Source organism: Capra hircus, chromosome 1 (assembly GCF_001704415.2).
Source record: "Capra hircus breed San Clemente chromosome 1, ASM170441v1, whole genome shotgun sequence".
Lineage (NCBI taxonomy): Eukaryota > Metazoa > Chordata > Mammalia > Artiodactyla > Bovidae > Capra > Capra hircus.
The window spans coordinates 117,155,179-117,178,476 of NC_030808.1; the positions used below are offsets into that span (position 1 = coordinate 117,155,179).

The 23,298-nt window shown below is 35.9% G+C and overlaps 1 protein-coding gene across 2 annotated transcripts in view; it reads right to left on the bottom strand.

Annotated features, from left to right (window-relative positions):
- EIF2A (eukaryotic translation initiation factor 2A) overlaps positions 1–23,298 on the bottom strand; it is a 38,441-nt gene that overhangs the window by 10,761 nt on the left and 4,382 nt on the right. For both annotated transcript variants that reach the window (XM_005675449.3, XM_018049041.1), the window contains exons 2-10: positions 16,988–17,057; positions 14,042–14,116; positions 11,399–11,517; positions 10,090–10,189; positions 9,756–9,838; positions 7,317–7,390; positions 7,030–7,174; positions 6,710–6,826; positions 3,325–3,896 (exon numbers count right to left, since the gene is read on the bottom strand). In XM_005675449.3, the coding sequence (XP_005675506.2) occupies positions 3,325–3,896; positions 6,710–6,826; positions 7,030–7,174; positions 7,317–7,390; positions 9,756–9,838; positions 10,090–10,189; positions 11,399–11,517; positions 14,042–14,116; positions 16,988–17,057 (1,355 nt within the window). The remainder of the gene's footprint in view (positions 1–3,324; positions 3,897–6,709; positions 6,827–7,029; positions 7,175–7,316; positions 7,391–9,755; positions 9,839–10,089; positions 10,190–11,398; positions 11,518–14,041; positions 14,117–16,987; positions 17,058–23,298) is intronic.

A 23,298-nucleotide genomic window follows, 5' to 3' on the forward strand; every position in this document is an offset into this window, starting at 1 on the left:
ATAAGGGTGGTATCATCTGCATTGTACTTAACAAGTGTCATAATCAAATGGGCAGGGATCAAACATTTAAGATACAGATAATAGCAAAAAATCATAAGGTGCACTAACCTTAGCAGCTGCACTAACTATAGAAAGCATCAAGGTTCTATGTGTGAACATACCCTACTTGAAGCAACTGAATATATGAGAATCCATATTTGTACAAGAAACAAATTTGCACAGCAAGCCTTTTACTTTTTTTATATCCACTGCTCATAGTGATAGTTAAAAATATACTAATATTTACTGAACATTTGTGTTATACATCAAAATTACTGAACATTTGTGTTATACATCAAAATTTTTTCAATTGTGAGCTCTTCTATATAGTATTTTGCTTTAGTTGAAAAGTTTCCACTCATGAGAACTTCAAAAACAGACAAAGCAATTAAGAAAGATGCAATAAGAAAGGATGAAGTCTCTTCCACTCTATAAGCATCATGTAGCCATTGACAGACTTTCATTTTAGATGAAAAAAATCCACCGTTATTATGGATCACAAGCTTTTCTGGCTTTAGTATGTGTCTACTCAACTTTGCTATAATCTGAATACTGCCTTTAAACTATCCATACTCAGCAATTTCATTCTTACTAATAAAACTTGTTTCTTCAGTAACATTAACTCTAACATCGTTTTGATGAACACATTGTATAAAAGTGAAACTTTAGATGAATGGATAAGAAAGCTGTGGTACATATACACAATGGAGTATCACTCAGCCATTAAAAAGAATACATTTGAATCAGTTCTAATGAGGTGGATGAAACTGGAGCCTATTATACAGAGTGAAGTAAGCCAGAAAGAAAAACACCAATACAGTATACTAACACATATATATGGAATTTAGAAAGATGGTAATGATAACCCTCTATGCAAGACAGCAAGAGACACAGATGTATAGAACGGACTTTTAGACTCTGTGGGAGAGGGAGAGGGTGAAATGATTTGGGAGAAAGGCATTGAAACATGCATACTATCAGGTAAGAAACGAACTGCCGGTCTATGTTCGATACAGGATACAGGATACTTGGGGCTGGTGCATGGGGATGATCCAGACATGATATGGGGTGGGAGGTGGGAGGGGGGGTTCAGGATTGGGAACTCATGTACACCCATGGCTGATTCATGTCAATGTATGGCAAAACCAGTACAGTATTGTAAAGCAAAATAAAGTAAAAATAAAAATTAAAAAAAAGTGAAGCTTTTCTGAAAGCCAAGAAATACTTCTTTAATTAATATATAAACTTTTTACTTATTAAAAAAAGTAACCTTTTTTCTTCAGGGGGAAGAATCCAAACACATTCTTTCCTCCTTCTTCTATGTAACCCTCTTTCTTTGTGAAATTATCAACCAGGCTATCTTTGTTTCTAGTAATTTCTTGACAGTATTTAATTTGCCATTTAGCTCTTTTCTGGAATTAATACATACAAAAATTTCTCATTCATAGGCATGTAGCTCCTTCAACTAAAATGATGTGACAGGGTCACATAATCCCCAGGTTATATACAAAAGCAAAAATTTAGTGGAAATCTTAACTGTCAAAAAAGTTTGGTTTTAAGAAGCTCTTACATAGTTTTCTTCCCACTATTTTCAAAGTATATTCTTTCTATTTCAATTTTTCTCCCTCCACTGACCAAAACAAATTAATTTTATGAGTCAGAGAACAAAAATATATACTATTAATAATTCAGAATTTCTTTCTCTTGTGCTAATTTGCACAGATTCAGAAAGCAGGATGGGTTGAGGTCACTTCTTTTTTTTAATCTTGTGTAAGAAAAATTTCAATTGAGAGAGAACAAATTTTAAGACTAATATATTCTTTTTAAAAAATCTAAAGACAAAAATAGTAAATAGGGCTTAATTTGTTATATATTTTTACTAAATAACAATGCAACAAAAACGTTTAAATATTAAGCACAGCACAGCACATAAGTGGCATAAGGGAAGCTCAGAAATATTTATCCTTTGAAAAAGTATCTACTTCCCTGAGTGCCTAATTATTTCGTGACTATATAGTTGGACAGACTTAGCGACTGAGAACAAGCCCATACATTAGGTATATATTAGGACAGTACACCTAATGTATGGTCTTGGGTTTGTGGTCAGTCACTAAGTCATGTCCAACTCTTTTTGACCCTATAGACTGCAACCTGCCAGGCTCCTCTGTCCATGGGATTTCCCAGGCAAGAGTACTGCTGCAGGTTGCCATTTCTTCCTCCGAGGGATCTTCCTGACTCCGAGATCAAACCTGTGTCTCCTGCATTGGCAGGCAGATTCTCTACCACTAAGCCACCTGTAAAGTACCTTTCTATTAGTATCAGTAATTTTGTTGTTCATTCTTAGAGTAACTTGATTCCTCAACATCATCACAGAAACTCATGTCATTAATAAATGCTCTCTCCTGAGCTCTGAAACATTTTATAGTAGATTAGAATCTGACCAATACAAAAACCACAATTTTGCATCAGAGGTAAGGATCTAATGGTCCAAGGACAAGTGTGTTTTGTTTGATCAGTGGTGTCTTAAAAAAAATTAAGGCATTTCATACAAGCATGCAGACTTGTTTTGTCTTGAAAAATCAAACATTTTGGCAAACTGGGCCTAAAAATCTCCTGTGGAAACAAAAGGCTACTGTCGTGCAGTTGCTATGGCCTTTAAAGAGGGAATGTTCTCTCTTTCACCCCTCCCTACCACTCACCACTGTCTCACACTACCAGCCTAGCTTGAAAGGCATTTGAATTTGAGCCCACACTCTACAGCCAGTTAAGTCACACCCACTCATCTTTCCCAAGATTTTACATTAATTACTTTGCCAAGTTAACAACCTTTCACCATCTTCAGCAGCAGGTCCTCCACAATTTCTACCCTAGAGTTTATATCTTCTAATCAGACACCAAGTAACACAAAAACATGCATGAGAAAAAGATCTGGGGCATAAAGAAAGGATATATGGATACCGGGGGGGAAGAAGGGGAGGGATGAATTGGGAGATTGGGTTTGACATATACACTACTGATAGTATGTATTAAATAGATAACAAATGAGAACCTACTGTATAGCACAGGGAACTCTACTCAGTGCTCTAAATGGGAAGGAAGCCTAAAAAAGAGGGAATATATATATACATATAGCTGATTCACTTTGCTGAACAGCAAAAACACACACAACATTGTAAAGCAATTATACTCCAATAAAAATTAATAAATAAATTAAAAAAAAGAAAAGATCTAGGGAACTCTGCATTGAAAAACCTTTCCCTACCAAAGTAGTAAAACTCTACTTACCAGTTTGGAATTGGTGACTGGTTTATTTCTTAAAGCTGGAGGTCTATAAGCTGTTGCAACTTTAGGTTCTTCACTAGGCACATCACTTGGAACTACTTGGTAAGTTATTGCCTTTTCTGGAAATATTCCATCTAAGAATGGCTGCCAAGAAACCTGCCATAATTCTGCATTTGATGGTACATCATACTTGTGCAAGACAGAGCCCGTATAATGCCAAATCTTGTACCCATTATTAACACGTAACCGTGGAGCACACGTGGCTGTTAAAATATGCTCACCATCTGGGCACCAAGCAAAATATGTAGAATCAGAGGCCACTGGTTTAGAGATAAGTTTGTACTTTTTAACATCCCACACTTCCATTTGTCCCCTCAGATTTCCAAATCCAGCTAGTACTAATATATGTCCATGAGGGCTGTAGTAGGCCGCATTACGAGGGCCAGTTCCAAAGTCAAACACAGGATCGCACTTCAGGTTGAAAACTGTTGCTTTGGCAGGCATGAAACCATACACGGCACAAAACTCAGTAGAACTAGAATTCCAAACCACATCGTAGATGGGGCCGTTTTTTGCTGGAAAAAGAAGATAAAATCTGTTAGTGATAAAGAATTATAAACAGGAATATAATATTTAGTAGCACAAGTTATAATCATACAATACTCATAAACAAGTCAAATAAGAAAAATCCAAAACTTTCACAGTGTGATAAAATTAAGATTTTTTACATGACATACTGTGGAAATTAATGTAGAACTATAAATTTATTTAAGAACCCCTAATAAATCTCAATTTCTTTTAAACATTTTGGCAATTTGGACTCATAGAAGCATCAGCTATTATTATTATTAAACTATTGATAGTTTTCCTTGAGAGAGGAAATACATGTATATAGCAATAAAAACACAAACTATATAAAAAGACATGCCTCAAAAATAAGCCTCTCTGGTGGTTCAGTGGTAAAGAACTCGTCTGCCAATTCAGGAGATGTGGGTTCCATCCCTGGGTCAGAAAGAGCCCCTGGAGAAGAAAATGGCAACCCACTCCAGTATACTTGCCTAGAAAATCCCACTGACACAGGAGCCTAGCATGCTACAGCCCATGGGGTCGCAAAAGAGTCAGACACAACTTAGAGACTGAACAATGACACAGACAACCAATCCTCTATCATATTTCCTGCATATTATTTCAGAATATTTTTGTTGAAATTAAGCATCTCTCCCTTAAATACATAAATGCACACACACAAAAAAAATTTTAAACCTTTCTTGTTTCATTTAATACTTCTATATTGGAAATTTTTCCATAAAAGCACATTGAGCTTTGCCTCATTCAGTTGCACTGTGTTCCATTACAAACCCTGTATTTACTTTCCATTTGTGTAAATGTACACAAATAACACCTGTAAGAGAGAAACTGCCTGGTCAAAGGACATATAAATTTACTTGATAATGTACACTGCAATGCCCTTTAAAGAAGTTGCGCCAATTTATACTACCAATAATTTTTGATAGCAAAGACTCTTCTCTTACTCTTACTCACTGTTTCATATTTTTATCTTTGCCAACCTACTAAATGGAAAACTGTGTCTTGTTTTCCTTTATTATAAGCTAAGCACCTTTTAATACACTTACACATAATCTTATTTCTTTTTTTAGTGTCCTGTAATAGTCCTGTGGACTATTTTTTACTGTCCTATATCTATTTTTCTTTCCTATTATTGGTCTTTGTTATACTTAATATACTATCAAAATTCATCTTTTCTCATACTCATCCCTTTTCTAAAAATATTTTTCCCTAATTTATTGTTTGTTTTGCTTAATTTATGGACTCTTTTCTTCCCCTAATGCAGAAATTTATAATTTCATATACTCAGACTTATCACTTTCCCCATATGACTTCTGTCGTGTTTAGAAAGTCTTATTCTACTTTAAGATTAGCAGAAAATTCTCCCGCATTTTATTCTAGTTCTGTAGTTTTAGACATACTTTTTTGGCCCAGACAGAACTCATTTTGGTAAACAAGTAGTAGCAAAACCTTTTTGTTACAAATAGCCAACTGTCCCCAAACCATATATTAAAAGAGCAGTATTTTTACCCATGATTCAAATGCTGACTTAAGTCAATGGCTACAGAAGTATGGATCTATTTCTGAATCCTGTTGTTTTCCACTGATTTATCTGCCTATCCATAACACGAACCAAACTATCTTCATTACAATTGTTTTACATCTTAAGAGTATCAAAATCCCTCTTTCCTTATTCTTTTTTTTACAGTTTTCAAACCATTGTTGCATGTTTACATTTTGATACCAACTTTGGAACGAGCTTATCTAGTTGTCAAAAAAGAAAATCCAATGGCATTCTAATTTAATTTTTAGATCAGTTTGGAGAGAAATGACATCTTTGTAAAATTCTTACAAAAGGTTAGTTTGCCCTTCATTAGTTTTAGTTTTCTTCCCATCAGCCCTATATATTTCTTGTTTTTTTTATTGCCATATATGGAATCTTTCCTTCCATTATGTTTTATAAGAGGATGCTGTTTATACTGTGACAATTGTATGAGCTGAAGTGATTTGCTTTTCACCTTTCAAAACTGTATACTTATTCTTTTGATCAGGAACACTGACTAGGTCTTTCAGAATGTTCAATAATAGTAGAAAGTGCATGGGTGGGAGTCATCCTTGTTTGGTTCCTGACTTCAATGGGAATACATACGTTTTTAAAAGAAAGTTTACCTTACCCTTACATGTTTAATTCAAAATAAAAAAGATTACTGAGTTGTAGGAATTTTAAAACTATTAAGTTACTTTAACTCCTTGAAACAAAGTATGAAGTGGTTAACACTCTTCAGTTCTGAAGACAATGCTAAACCCACTAGATCAACTTGCTGTCATAGTGAGTTAAATAAGCTCCCAAAGAGCTAATACAGTAGAATTACCTCACTCAGCAAGTTCCCTACTCAACTTACAGCAAAACTAAATTAGCTAATTGGATTCTGTCAAAATAGAGTATGTTTGGGGATGAGTTAAATTCCTTAATGAAGATAAATTTTATCTTAAAGGTTGTTAAAATATGTGAGTTCTATCACTTGATCAACAACTTAGATGTGGACTTCCCTGGTGGTCTGGTGGTTAAGAATTTGCCTTGCAATGCAGGGAAAGTGGGTTCAATCCCTGGTCAAGAAACTAAGATCACACATGCTGTGGAGCAACTAAGCCCATGTGCCCAACTACTGAGCCTGCAAGCCACAATTAGAGAGTCTGTGTGCTGCAGCTAAGACCTGACACAACTAAAAAAAAAAAAAAAAACTTAGATGATAACATTTTTATGGCACAGTATTTTTGACTATCATCGATTCTACCAAAGGAAGACTACTGGAACACTCACGTAATTGCACCACAGCACTTTCTCCATTTGTTGCAATGTAGTGCAGCGTCTGTTCCCCATAGTAGGAAGCTCCTGTCTTGTCAACATCTGTACTAGCTATTACCAACACAGCAGTAGCTAAAAAGATAAAAACTGTAATTAGGTTTGAAACATAAATTAACCTAATGTTGATAAGAAAAGCATCAAAAAGTATAACAGACCATATGTAAATTTTCAATAAATAAGCACTAGTAACTTTTCCTTTTTCTATACACACAGGAATATAAGTCTAAATTAATGCTTGACAAACAAAATGGGAGATAAAAAGATATTCATCATACCTTTTTTATTCCATAGCATTGTGACCTTATCAGCCTTAAAGAAACTTTTATTGGCTAAAGCTGCATGAGGTTCATCAAAGTTGGGGTACTGATATAATCTAACAAATGAAGGTGCACCCTTACTTCCTGGAACATAGACAGCCACCTAAGATACACAGACATAAATAAATACTTAATATTTTGAAGCATATAAACTAAGATGGACATGTCTTTAAAGTCACCAAAAACTAGGAAAAGGCTTAATCTCATACCATTTCACATGAACAAACAAAAACATTACCAATTACCTTGTACGGCTGGGGTCCAGGTGATAACACAAAATCATTAATTTTTTTCAAATGCAATTTATTTGCAATTGTGTCTAAAAAAAAAGTAAATGGTGTTAGGTTAATGAGCAAAAGCTAACAGATATCTGTCAAATTCTGAATACATCATAAAAGGTTAATGTAACTATACACAAAATGTAGTCTCATGTAGGCAAGGCAGAGCTATACAGTAGAAAAAAGCATGGGGTGAGAGCAAGATAGACCTATGCTACTCAGTCACTACTAACTGTGTGACCTTCGCCAAGTAAGAGAATCACATACTTAATTCCTAGCACACAGTGCCAGGCACAAAGTAGGTATTAAATAGGTATCAGTTCTCTTCCCTTGAACCTCTGAACTAATGTTGTCTTAGAGCCCATCTGATGGGAAAGATGACTCTAGCTTGCTACTGTAGAATGCGGATATGAAAATTTCGTAACTAACATGATACACAGATCCATAACAATGATAATCACAACAACAATGACAATGGCTGGGTATTTGCTGAATGATTGCTCTATGCCAGGCAGTAAGACACCACGTGATCGACACTACTGCTCTCATGGTCAGTGGGATCAAGAGCTATTACTCTTCCTTTGTTCAAATACAGAGACCAACAGCTGTCCAAAAGTAGCCTATCCAGCTGTTAAACTGGCAGCCCCCTCCCTTCAGCATGCTCATGAAGTGGCAAGTAAGATAAAAAAGCAAACTAACCCCAAATCAGTGGGAGCAGATTAAGTCTCAAAAGCAGGAAATTTAGTCAAAAGCTAAATGACTGTGTGGATGTTATCAAAATCAGCCTGCACACCATCTCTGGTACATGTGAACAGTTTCTTATTCCCATTTTACTTTCTCAACTTACAACACGGTTATGTCCTGATAAACCCATTTTAAGTTGAAAATATCTGGTTCTATGGATGTACTATTCTCAAACTATCACCCCTGGTAGCCCAGGGAACCAGATTCTCAGTGTTAATAAAAAACAATACAGATGAAAGATAAGAAAGAAGAAAAACAGGAGTAGAAACAATGATCAATCAACACAGTAGCAAAGAGAATCCTCTACACCCAGACTGTAGTCTCTAAATACCATTTTCCACTAAAAGAGAGCAGAGTGTACTAGAGAATTAGCTGATTATAGGTATATAGCAAAAAATAAACAGGATAACCCTAGAATGACTTGTCCCACCATACAGCAAAGAAGTCATTAAAGACCAATGACAGGACAATTTAAGCATTAATAAGAATAATTTTTAAAATGGATTAATCGTATACGTTTATTAGGTTGGGGGGAGGCTAACTTGCCTAAGGGATCTAGTTGCTAGTGAAAGAATTCATTTGTTAAAAGTGATAAAGGAAAAGAATATTTATCTTGCCTTTCCGATATAAAAAGTAACACTAGATAACCAAGCAGTAGAAAGGGGAATTCTCTTTATAGTGGTAGTGTAAACTAACAAATGAAATGAGAAGGAGGGAAACTTTAATATCAGCAATTTCTAACCACTCATGAAATAATCGATCAAGACACTGAATATTAGTGCCAATTAACAATACAAAATTAAAGACAATGAGACATTAGGTGCTTCTTGATAAAAAAAATACTGCCTTATGATGATGTAGTCTTGCCCTCATATCTCCCAAAAAGAACTTGAAACTGACCAACTCTAGATTCAAATAGTTATTTATAGGAAATAGATGAATATGGTAAATTACAGAATAGGATACAAGAGCAAAACTTAAGTTATGGGAAGATATATAATACAAGTAACCTTGTTTCTAAAATAATAAACGGCAAGGGGAAAAAAAGAATAGAGAGAAAATCTGTATTTAAAGAAACATATATATATATCAACTATAATATGAAAGACATTATCTAGATCTTGAGTTTTAAAAAACTTATATTTGCAATTATTAGAAATGTGAAACTGACCAGATTATTTTATAATCTGTGATAACAGTATTATGACTACCTTACTGAAATATTTACAGGTAAAATTATACGATGTTTACGATTTGCTTAAGCAGAGTAAAAGAGATGGTAGGTGAATAGATGCCTGGATGAAGAATGACTGGCAACAGGCTGATGATTACTGGGACTAGGTGTCTACTTTTGTGTTTGAGATTCTACACAATAGTTTAAAAATTCGTATCACAGAATTTCAACAGCAACTAAACTCAGTAAGAGTTATTCAAATATATTAATTTAGTAGTAATTAGATGGTAAAAATTTATTATAAAATAGTATCTTTGTGTTATAGCATTTTACTAGCATTTAGACTTCAGTTACTCAAATGAATTCCTGTAACAGCAACTGTTAATATAAAAACAGTATTTAGGAGAACCATATGATGCCATATAAGGCAATAAAAACTGTACATATTTATGGTAAATAATAAAATTATTTCATAAATCTTTCCATACTAAAGTTGTTGTTTTCAAAAAAGTGAACTTCATTGTTAACATTTCGGGCACAAAGCGTTTCATCTTCTGACCAGGAAGGACACCTACAATAAAGAGCAAGAATATAACTATAGCATGTTAAAGTTTATGATATTATTTACCATTTAAGGAAGAATACTTATAAACAAAGAAAGATCAAGATCTTACTCTATTACATTTCCACGTACAAAATCCTTAAAGATCTAGATTTTGATCTGACAAGTTATATTCTATATTATACCAGAAAAACAAACAATATACAAAAAATATATTTAAAATATTTAAAAATAACTAATATCTTAAAGCACTTATTTACCAATTTTGCATTTTTTTCTGAATGAAGGACTTCAAACATGTTCCAGTTTTCACATCATAAAGTTGCAGATTGGGTATCCCAGCTGCATCATCTTTAGAAGCTGCCATAAAAATAAATTTTTTTGCAGTAACTGTGTCCTAACACCAGTAAAAAGATTTCATTCTTAGAAAAAATTTCAAAAGATTATAAAGATCAGGTAAGAGATGCTTTAAGTCAACTTTCCCCTCTAACGTAAATTATAGATTTAATCACCCATTCCTAAAGCCATGACGATATGACAGCTGTTTGAGAAGTTCAGTATTTCTGAAATGAGTCAATTACTACAGTTTTCAAAAATACTTAGGAGATTTCTTGTTTGTTAAGTCTGATGTGGTTTGCTGCTAAACAGATTAAACTGTCTTATCATGAAAGCTGTGTCTATAAGTCACACTCATGAAAAAAAGTTACATAAAACCACTCATAGTTCTCAACTGATTCTCCAATTCTCTTTTACTTACTTGGAAAACTAAGATTCATTACAGTCCATGCCTCTTGGAAGAACAAACTCAGAAGGTTTATAACCAAATAATCAACTAATTGATGCTGGGAGGGATTGAGGGCAGGAGAAGTGGACGACAGAGGATGAGATGGCTGGATGGCATCACCGACTCAATGGACGTGAGTTTGAGTGAACTCCGGGAGTTGGTGATGGACAGGGAGGCCTGGAGTGCTGCGGTTCATGGGGTCGCAAAGAGTCGGACACGACTGAGCAACTGGACTGAACTGAACATATATTTATTCAACAATATCCATATTATTACAAAATGCTTTTTAAAGTAAGCTCTATACCAGTGCCCAATATTTTATTACTCATCTACAAAGCAGTTACATGAAATGCTCATATAAAGTATATTAGATCTTTAATTGTGCCAGAAAATGGCACACCATTTCCTGCTCTGTCATACCATCCACATTTTTTAGATGATGTGTCTACTGTACTTCCTCTTTCATTTATGCTTATATAAAACATTTTATTTTAAAGTTCATTATTATTCTTAATTTTGAGATCTTCTTTATCCAGTGATTATTTACTTTATAAATTTTCCCTTGAGCTTTTTCTTTTCCTCTATCTCATGACAAATCTAATTTGAAATCATTTAAAGTATACTATATTTGGGGAATGCAAGATTCATTGTTTATTAAAAACATTCTTAAACACTGCTTAGTATTATAAAGATTAATTACTTTCCTATAAGGTTATAACCTCCTTTTTCCCCCACTGAATTGCATTGGTCCTATCAGAGTATTTTTACAATTGGAATATACTTACTAGTGTAAGGCTGCCACGTTGCCAGGACAGTGTTTTTTGGCGAGAACTCAAGGCAAACTGCCTTTGGAAGGTCAAAGGAGTGCAGCAGTCCCTTGTTAGTGACACTGATAACATTTATTCTGGTTTCAAAAGAAATACTTCAGCAATGAAATACTGTTTCACAATAGTCAGCACTATCCAAAACATTCATACTTCTTTTTAAATACAGATCACTCTAAAGTGCTCATTTTTCATAAAGATCAATTTTCAGTTAGTTCTAGAAAATATCCAATAAATAACATTAAAAAGTGTATGTTTTACCAAAAGGCCCCTATTTAAGGCTGGTGCTGGGAATTAAAATAGAATTTTCAGGAAGACACAATAGATGACACCACCTTTAGCCAAAAAAGAAATAACAGGCCTTTGAGTGAACACAGTGCAAACCCAGACAAGCAAAGGAATATCAAATTCAAGAGAAAACAAAAGGTATATTTTTTAATTTGAGTAAATGGAAACTGCAGCAGCTGGGGAAATAATCAAGGAGAGTTTTGATGTCTATTAAAATTTCAGAAGCATTCTCCAAGAATTCTATAAGAATTATCATGATACGATAAAGACAAAAATGACAATAACTGTATATTAAAAAAGAAGTTTCCACTTTTGGGGAATATTTTTTACATACTATGTTCTGTTTTAACCACTTTATGCACATTTTATCATTTAATCCTCACAACAATCTCATAAAAATAGATATTAACATCTCCATTTTATAAATGGTAAAACTGAAGGTTAGAAAAAAAAAAAAGTGATATGATTTGATAATTTGCCCAAGATCATACTACTAATAAATGCCAGAGCAAGGCTTTGAAACCTGTTTGGCCTGACTTGCTCTTGTGTAGTCCTTAGGATTAAAAAAAAAAAAAAAAAAAAAGATAGTCCTTCTCACTGCAGAAATTCCTTAAAGTTATTTTGTTCAACTCAAGTTTGAGAATATTGGGTTAGGATAAGCAAAAACTGCTTAAACACACTGACACACACGCTTACAACTGTAGATTCTTTACAATTTACTGTAAATTACATATTTTAGAATTACATGAAGTTTTTTTTGTTGTTGTTGTTAATAAACTTTGAAGTTATTCTTAGTTTAATGAAAGGTATATATTTTATACACATATATTTAAGGAAAACTCAGCTATAGCTTCTGACTTAATTAACCATGGACTCAGCAAAGACTACAATCAATACACTACATCTGTTTCTCTTGCCCCAGGAACAATATGTATTGTTGTGGCTGCAGCACCTTAAGGAAATAAATACTAGAGCAAGGTATGAAAAAATATATTAAAAACATGAATGGACACAACATGTGGGGACATAGTAAAAGGATTGAGTTGAATTCAACAGAAAGCAAAGTAGAGATATGACATATAAAATAATTAATGATAATTGCCAAAGTGAAAATAAACTTACTCAATAAACTCTAAGTTATTGGAATAAAGGATACATCAAAAAGATAATAGGCAATAAAAAGATATATAGTATATCCTATCAGATAGTAAATTTCTATCAACTTATTACCCAAATAGTACAAACTAAAATATGGATTTAAAAACAATACAACCCAACAGGTTATACCTAAAGAAATAAGTTGAAAGCGCATCCTTTCTTTTGAGACTAAGACTGTTAACATTGTGAATAAGACCCGATATAATCACATTCTTAATAACTTGATAGTAGTTTGTTGATTGTATTTAGTAACTTACAAAAAAATACTAATGAACATTTTTAATTATGAAAGTGAATCCTGCCAGCTACTTATAGTTGTAAAAGGGAATCAACTAACTCAACACAATCTTTGTAGCACTTTTAAAAATCATGTGTTTAATCCAACTTGACCTGATAGTCGAAAGACCGGAGAATCTATTACTATGGTATAAGAAACATTTAAAATGCACTTTTCAAACTCATGTAATCGTTTTTTCCCCTTTAAAAATTTAAGCTATTGTATCTGGCTAAACACAACAACACTAAAATAACTTTAAATCAAGCAACAAATATTTGGGCATTTTTCCTGGTTCTGTTAATTAAAATACAATGACTATGAAAAATGAAAAGGACTCATTTTCTGAGTGAAATTATGACACTGAAGTCTAAATACTTATTTTGCCGTAAGACCAATTTTATAATCAGATTATTTTATGTAATATAGACTATACCAAACATACTTCTGAATAACGTATACTTAATGACATGCTGTTATCTACAACAAAATTAAGAGCAATAACACAGCAAAAATATAAAGTATCTAAGATAAAGGAGCAAAGAGAACTACCCTCTAAGTATTAATGCAGAACTCAGAAAATCCCAACCAGTAACTTAGAGCACCACTTAAAACAAACTGTTGGCATTAAATTAATTGCCCCTTTTCATATGTTCCTTTTTAATTCTAAGAAACTAGAGAACTCAAACAAGTTTGACACATAAATAGAAACTAACAACTTTGGAGATGTTCTGTGGATGTTATACTGGAGATAATACCTAACTGTACCAAGATTATAAAGATGGAGTTTATAAATGACATCCAAATACATGTTATTTAAATAAAACAATTATGTTTTATATTCATGACATATACAAAAAAAAGTTATATAAATAAACACTAACTTTTCTCCATTGCCCCAGGCAAACAAGGTCCCATCCTTACTAAAGGTATAGGCTTTGCAATTTTTCCCAGATTCTCTGAAAAATGACAAGAAAAAAAAAAAAGCTTACATTAATAAACATTAATACTTTTAAAGAATCTAATCAAAAATCCACAATCTTACTAATTTAGTGACCAAGAACTTATATAAATTTTAGAAAGAATTCTACCATGCTTTAGTTTGTCCAAAATACTTTCTCTCTTAAAATGTAGCATTGACTACCACTGTAAAGTAAGCTGGAAATCGGTTTTTATACCAACAGATCAATCTTAAGTAAGAAATAGAGCCCTTTGGGGTGAATAACTAGTTTGTCTGAAAACCCAAAAAAGTAAGTGTATGTGGAAACTAGGAGTTCCCAGGTGGTTCAGTGGTAAAGAATCCGTCTGCAATGCAGGAGACCTGGGTCTGACCCCTGGGTCAGGAAGATCCCCTGGAGAAGGAAATGGCAAACCACTCCAGTATCCTTGCCTGGGAAATCCCATGGACAGAGGAGCCTGGTGGGGCTATTCCATGGAGTCACAAAAGAGTCGGACAGGATTTAGCAACTAAAAACAAACCACAATGTGGAAGTTACCAGCTGTCAGTCCTTATCCTGAGACAGCTTGAAGGATTTCAACACAGCTTTGTAAAGAATTTCCCAAACTACCAGCGTAACAAAACAATGGTGGATACAATATCCTCAAGAAGCCAACAAGTGCCCCTGGATTTGAAAGACAAAGATCTTCTATCAATTTCTCCTGTGCAGAGACAGAAAGTATTAACAACCAGAAGAGGATATTCACATTAAATAAATATGGATGCAGGATTCTGTACAAAACTAACCTGTGGAACTTGGGCTTGTTGGCAATCTTCTATCAAATGATCAAAACTTTAAGCACTGTATCTCTCAAATGGAGATGGCCACTGTGAGCACATCTCCCAGAGAAAATGAAGACCCATAAAGAAATGTGTGTGTGTGTGTGTTCAGTAATGTCCATACATGCGGTCACAACACCAGATCAGAATTTTGTAGCTAATAAATATCTGAATTGTCAAACGACGACACACTGAGAACTCACCAGTACACCCCTTCTAAACAGGGCACTATCCTGGCATTAATTCATCTGATGATGACATTTGTGTTTCTGCAATCACACAATAATGCCCAGATCTAAAAGCCTGACTAGAAGCAGGTTTTAAAAAATCTTCATAGAAGGTAAATACTACACTGTTCCTATTGCAACTCACCAAGAGACATGCAATGTCTCCTTGTTCTACTCTTAGTGATGCTGAGATTGTATTGGACTCATTATGCACCTCCTCAGATCCAGCGAATCCTTCCTGCTCCCAGGTGCCAGCCATTCAAGAAAGAGATGTGGCCACCTCATCTCCTTGACACCACTGGTGGTCTCAGACTCTTCAGGAATGAGGGCCACATTTCAGCATGGCTTCCATCACACCTACTGCAGTAGCAGGAAGAGGAGCACTGGCACTCAGATTCAGCCCAAAGAGATCAAAAGAGACTCTGGCTGAATCAATTCTGTACCCATCCTCTTAACAATAGGTTGCTCTAAGGCACAGTGGTTTTTTACAACCTCACTGGAGAGATTTGCATGACCAAGCAACCCGGCTGGATTTTGTGAACTGGTGGTCAGCTCAGTGTATCCTATTCTATGTTTCCATTCACTTCCTTTTCTCATTTCCCTTTCTCCCTCAATCCTGCTGCCTTGGGACTGCACACCCCAATGAAGCGCAGCACAAAAGCTTTAATACAGACTCATTTTCTAAAGTGGTACTTCTCAAACATTAATGTGCATACAAATCACTGAGGACCTGGTTAAACTACAGATTTTGATTCAGTAAACTGAGTAGGGCCTGAGATGTTATATTTCTGCACTGACTCAAGGTGTTGCTAATACCGTTGACCTTGGGCCCATATTTTCTGTAACAAAGTCCTAGAGAACTGGATCTCATAAAAAAAATCATCAAAAGAGTCAGACGATGGCAGTCTGATTATAAAGTTCCCTATCAACAGTTCATCTAACAGTTTCAGCATCTTTTGATGATAATTTGCCTAGATCAGTTGTTCGCAAAGTGTGGTCTCTAGACTTGAAGCATCAGCATTAACTGGGAACTAAAAAATTCTTATTCATGGGGTCCTGCCCCAGATCTACTGAATCAGAAAACCTAAGAGGCAACAGTATCCTGTGTGTGTGTGTGGTTTTTTAAACAAGCTCTTCAGATGATTCTGAGGCATGCAAAAGCTTGAGAACCACTGATACATGACTTCTTTAGGATAAAGAAATGGTAATTATCTAAGCCCAACTTTCCTTCTGGGTTTATTACTGCTCTATAGAGTTTTCTTCATCAACAGTTTGGTTTCTCTGAAAAAATTTGTACAGGAAAGGTAACATAAATGCTTGATTTTTTTTCTTTATCAGTTTTCAAAGTAATGAACAGGATCCCATTAATGTCTAACACTGACCAATAATATTTGGAAGGAGAAAGATTTTGGAGGGAATATTTATATACTTGACATGCCTTAACTTTTGGTCATTATTCTGCTTAATCCTCAAATTGTTTTCTTTAAGGTTGGCATGAACTCTTTCAGGTTGATTCCTATCACAGTTTAGCAAAACCCCCTTAGGCTGTAATTTAATGGAGATGATAGGCAGTGGTCTGGCTATCACAGTCACAAGTTTTTCCTCATTCCTCTAAGCCTCAAGCATGAACTAAATTACACTGTTGTCTAGACCTTTTAAAAGTACTCAAGCTATTGTTATCAAATCTAAAGATTATTTTTTTGTTATACAGAATATGCATTCTTCCCATCTTCTGTTAACATTATATGGTATGTCCCAAGAAACTAGCTTATCTGTTCTTTCTTTTTTTTATTCTCTGTAAATTACTCAACAAAATAAAACCATACCTTGGGAACACTGTGCTTTCTGTAAAATGTGGCGGTCCATTTACCATGTACAGCCCTTCTGATCCTCGGACTAAAGGGAAAAAAAGGGAAAGAATCACCATTACTTCGTTAATGAATACTTAGTCATCACAAATGTTTAAAAAAGTGTAAAGTTTCCAATCAAAATACTAATAAAATCACTAAATATTTCATAGAACTATTGAACATCAGCATTAAATGGGTACATTTTTCTTGCTCTTCTGCATAAGATCATGTAACTGCTGGGAAATAAACAGGTAATGCAATGAGTTGAATGTGTCTCCACAAAAAGCTCATGTTGAAACCCTAACTCCAATGTGATGGCACTTGATGGTGGAGCCTTTCAGAGGGTTACTAGATCACAAAAGTGGATTTCTCATGAACAGGATTAGTACCCTTATAAGAAAAACACAGAGGATGTATGAGGCTACAATACACTGGCAGACAGCAAACAAGAAGAGGGTTCTTACCAGCACCTGACCGTGCTGGCACCCTGGTCTCAGACTTCCAGCCTCTAGAACTCTATCTTCTGTTGTTTACAAGTTACCTAGTATGCGGCACTTTGTTATAACAGCCTAAACTGACTAAGGGGCTTCCCAGTTGGCGCTAGTGGTAAAGAACCTGCCTGACAATGCAGGAGACATCAGACATGCAGGTTCGATCTCTGGATCAGAAAGATCCCCTGGAGGAGGGCATGGTAACCCATTCTAGTATTCTTGCCTGGAGAATGCCATGGACAGAGGAGTCTGGCAGGCTGCAGTCCATAGTGTTGCACAGAGTTGGACACGAATGAATCAATTTAGTGGGCACACATACAAACTAAGACAGTCAATACTCTTTTTTTTCCTGCAGAGCATACTCATTTAGTCTCTAAGGAGATTACTTCAATAAACCCACTTTTATCTATCTTACAAGAAATCTATGCATGTGCCTTGAAAGATAACATTCATACTTATATCCTTTCATTCAAATGGGAAAAAAGCGATCTTAGTATTATGTTTTCACATTATGGTGTAATCTCATTTTCAAAATGTATGGCTATTGGAAACAGAATTAGAAGCTGAGTCTAAGTTAAATCTTTGTATCAGCTTACTGTTTCAAGTAAGTTTTATAAATAAAAGCTCAAAATTGTAACTGTCACCAGTGAAAAGTAGTTGTATTGTAACAGAGAGGACATGAACTCAAAGGCAGACCTCAGTTCCTACCTGGCTGTGGAACCTTAGCTACATTACTACCTCGAAGTCTGTGCCCTAATCAACAAAATGAAAACTTTAGAACACTGTGTGCTTTATGTAAAATAATAACATGAAAATATAGTATAAATTCATGGAAAGTTCTTTAAAAAACAACAACAACAACAAGGCACTGTTGTCACAATTTCTTGAACTAAGAGAGTAAGTAGGATGAGACACCGACACCCCCAATGATACTAATGTCCTAAAAAAATTAGGTGGGAACAAAGTTCAAGATTAAATAAGCAAAAACATCTACAGGACTAGATTCTACTTTGTTTTAAATGGCTGAATTAGAAGCTTATAAAGCTGAACCAAACAAAATGATCCATTCATTCAACAAATGTTTACAGGGGGGAAAAAAAAAACTACCTCTCATGTTGAGTACTACAGATACAATAGGGAGGAAAATCACTCTTGTCCCTGACCTCGCTGATCAAATAATTAGTCAAATAGATGGAAATCTATAACTGCATTTGGTGCTACAAAGGAAAGACAGAAGAGGCCACTGGAGTGAATAATTCAGAGTTTCAATCTAAAAACCGAAGGATGGGAAAAGCATCCTTGACTAGTAATTTGTGTGCTGATATGAAAGATAAAATAGCAGTTAACAAGCAAGGTGTAACAGTAAAAAATACAGAAGCTCCATGGCAGGAGAGATGACAGATGAGAATGCAAAGAAGGCCTGTGTTGCTGGAAGGAGATGGATCTAGAGAAGAAAACAGGGCTCAGACCAAACAAGATCCCGGGGCCTGAGTTAGGCAGCATTGGACTGGAGCCAAAGAACCACGGGAAAATTCAAAGTTTTAGGCAGATTTTAAAACCAGATTTGCAGTTTGAAAAGGCCAATCTGACAGAGTGTAGAGAGAGACCCAGAAGGCAGTGAGAGGGTGTGAAGAGACTGCTCAAGATGGTCTGCAGGAGCCCCACAGGAGATATACAGAAACCGCGGCAATTCCCTGGTGGTCCAGTAGCTACGGACTCTTGTGTTTCTACTGCTAGGGGTCCGGGTTTGATCCTTGGTCAGGGAACTATGATCCTGCAAGCTGTGCAGCATGGCAAAAACAAGACAAAAAACTTGGACTAGGGACAGGCAGTGGAAATGCAAAGTGGAGAATGAGCATTCAATATTCAAGAGAGAAAACTGACAGAACTTGGTGATGAGTCACTATTTTATCAGCTGGAATTCCTGCTGGCAGCAACAGTACAGACCTGAAGAAAAGGTTTTACTGAAGTGCACCTGCTTCCTTTTCTACCAGCTATTTCCAAATCTCCCACTCTTCAGCAGCAAAACTAGTACCCAAGGGCCACTCGAGGCTCCAAATCTGATCCCTGTTTCCTCTCCCTTCCCAAGGGACAGTTCTCACAACATTGATTTTCTGCCTATAGATTATTAACTAGCTCAATTTTCAGATATTGAAAATTGCTATTTACTTTTCAAAGTAAATGCTTAAAAGTTAGAATGAAAGTAAAAGAACTAGTGACAAACAAGATAAAAATCTATGTACTCAACGGAGCTTTCATTCTAGTGGAAAGATGAGAAGTAAGTTGAGTAAACACATAACTGAATAAGTTTCTTGTCTACATTCACAAGTATAAAACTGGATACCATGCTTCCTCATATACTAAACTGAATTGCCAAATTGTTGTGGGTAATTTGCCCTTGAACAGAATGGAGTCTAGCAAAGTGTTCTACATATCAGTTCAGTTCAGTCGCTCAGTCGTGTCCGACTCTTTGTGATCCCATCAACTGCAGCACACCAGGCCTCCCTGTCCATCACCAACTCCCAGAGTTTACCCAAACCCATGTCCATTGAGTCGGTGATGCCATCCAACTATCTCACCCTCTGTTGTCCCCTTCTCCTGCCCTCAATCCTTCCCAGCATCAGGGTCTTTTCAAAGGAGTCAGCTCTTCGCATCAGGTGGCCAAAATATTGGAGCTTCAGCTTCTTCATCAGTCCTTTCAATGAACACCCAGGACTGATCTCCTTTAGAATGGACTGGTTGGATCTCCTTGCAGTCCAAGGGACTCTCAAGAGTCTTCTCCAACACCACAATTCAAAAGCATCAATTCTTCTGCCCTCAGCTCTCTTTATACTCCAACTCTCACATCCATACATGACCACTGGAAAAACCATAGCCTTGACTAAGTGGACCTTTGCTGGCAAAGTAATGTCTCTGCTTTTTAATATGCTGTCTAGGTTGGTCATTACTTTCCTTCCAAGGAGTAAGCATCTTTTAATTTCAAGGCTGCAATCACCATCTGCATTTCTACATACATCAAAACCTAAACTCTTCATAGGACTGCCTACAAATCTCTCTGTCTGGCCCCTGCACAGCCTCATGTGCTATGCATTAGGGTTTTTTTTTTTTTTTTTTTCCCACTGTGCAACCCACTTCAGTGCCTGCAGCCTACAGGCAGAGGCTGGGCAATGGTTCGGGGCCAATTTTTTCTGGCATGGGACACTATGAGAGGCCCAGGGGGACAGGCCTGCCATAAATCCAAACCCATGCATTGCACTAAGGATATTAAAAAATGAGTCCATCACCACACTCAAGAAATGTTCAAATGAGTCAGTCATGTACACTGAATGAAAACTGATGAAACTATTAAAAATCTAATATTAGTAAACATTTTCTGCCAAAAAATGTTATTTCAGATGACTTAAAAACTATGAAGTTTAATTCTTAACGTCAGAAATTCTCAACTGTTTCTTGTTTTTTTCCCTAAGATTTTTGGACGTGGATCATATTTAAAATCTTTATTGAACTTGTTAAAATATTGCTTTTGTTTTATGTCTTGGTTTTTTGGCCATGAGGCATGTGGGATCTTAGCTCCCCGAAAAAGGATGGATAAAATCTGCACCCTGTTGTACTGGAAGGCAAAGTCTTAACCTCTGGACAGTCAGAGAAGTCCCATTCTTGGCCTTTGACTAAAATCAAGCATTCCATCAAAATTCTCTTACTACACAGGCAAAGCTGTGCTCTCTCCTGTCACGAAGTCAATCACCTGCTGCAATACAATGTATGATACACTGATTTAGAAGAAAAGACACCATTCTTAATACTACAATTACAGTTTTAATAAATACTTGAAGGATTAATAAGAAATGAATTTCCCAAACTAGGGCATATACAGTTATCAGATTACATGTTACAACTAGGTTACATAATATTCCATTAGCCTAACGAAGTCCCTCTCACAAACTGCAGTGACAGTTTAACTCACTAAGCATTCTCTTTCAGAATTCTCACACTCATCTAGGAAAACAAAATGGTACATTGTCAGCACAGACCCAATGAAGCCACAAATACTTTTTAAAATGTGCCATATGCTGAATGCAATCAAACCATGTTCTACTCAAAATGACTGGCAAAAAAGAACAAAGCCATCCCCAGCTCATCTCAAATTCTTATGCTCTCATGGTATTTGTACCTAGTGACCTCAGTCCTCTATATCTGTTGATTCTGTTGTCATTAACAACCCAATGTTGACCTGATGAAAATTCAAAGGTTTCGTATGTTATACTAAAGTGGCAGCAGAACCCAAGAAGGTGGCCTTCTGCTACAGCAGTGGTAACTTTCAGGGTATTCAGGGCAATCAGTACAGGTACAAGATTTTCCTCTTACAAAACTCCTATGTCATACTTATACTCCAAACTAAGATAAGTAGAAGATCCCAACAGAGTTGCTATAGACTGAATGTCTGTGTACCCCAACCCCAAATTCATACACTGAAACAATCCTTAATGGTATTTGGAGTGGCTTTGGGGACTCCTTTTCAACATGCATATGTTCTCATTCTAAATAAAGAACACTTTATAAACAAAAATCCAAAGTGGTCTATGATCCCGTTTATACAACACTCTTGAAATGACAAAGTATCATGATAGAGCACAGATCAGTGGTTGCCAGGGGTTACTGGTGGATGGAGGCTGCAACTAGAAAAGGGTGACAGAGTAGTCCTTTGTGGTGATGGTGGGGCTCTATATTCTGATAGTGGTGGTGACATGAATCTGCACGTGTGGTAAAACACATGCACGCACAAACGAGTAAAATCCAAATAGGAGAGCAGTTTAGTAAATACTACCGTACCAGTGTCAATTTCCTGGTTCTGACAATACACTATAGTTATATAAGATATTATCATTGAGGAAAGTTAGGTGAGGGATACACGGGAACTCTCTTTTGACTCTTTTTGCAACTTCCTATGAGTCTTAATTTACTTCAAAATAAAAAGGCTTTTTAAAAGCCCATCATTTTTTGGTAATACTTTGTTTACAATATTCCAAGAAATGAAACCAATCAAAAGTCTGCCAACATTCTGCAAGAATGGATTTGCTTTGGAATACTGAACAAAAGTGTTAAATTAAAAATTGCACTGACCAAGAATTTCTGTACTAATATAAAAACATATTCTGCAAGATGAAAGTACGTACTAAAATCACTGCAGATGGTGATTGCAGATGAAATTAAAAGACGCTTACTCCTTGGAAGGAAAGTTATGACCAACCTAGATAGCATATTCAAAAGCAGAGACATTACTTTGCCAACAAAGGTCCACTTAGTCAAGGCTATGGTTTTTCCAGTGATCATGTATGGATGTGAGAGTTGGACTGTGAAGAAAGCTGAGCGTCGAAGAATTGATGCTTTTGAACTGTGGTGTTGGAGAAGACTCTTGAGAGTCCCTTGGACTACAAGGAGATCCAACCAGTCCATCCTAAAGGAGACCAGTCTTGGGTGTTCATTGGAAGGACTGATGCTAAAGCTGAAAGTCCAATACTTTGGCCACCTCATGCGAGGAGTTGGCTCATTGGAAAAGACTCTGATGCTGGGAGGGATTGGGGGCAGGAGGAGAAGGAGACGACCGAGGATGAGATGGCTGGATGGCATCACCGACTTGATGCACATGAGTTCGGGTGAACTCCAGGGGCTGGTGATGGACAGGGAGGCCTGGCATGCTGCGATTCATGGTGTCGCAAACAGTCGGACATGACTGAGTGACTGAACTGAACTGAAAGCTACTTTATGCACTAATGATACAGTTGGTTCTCATTATAT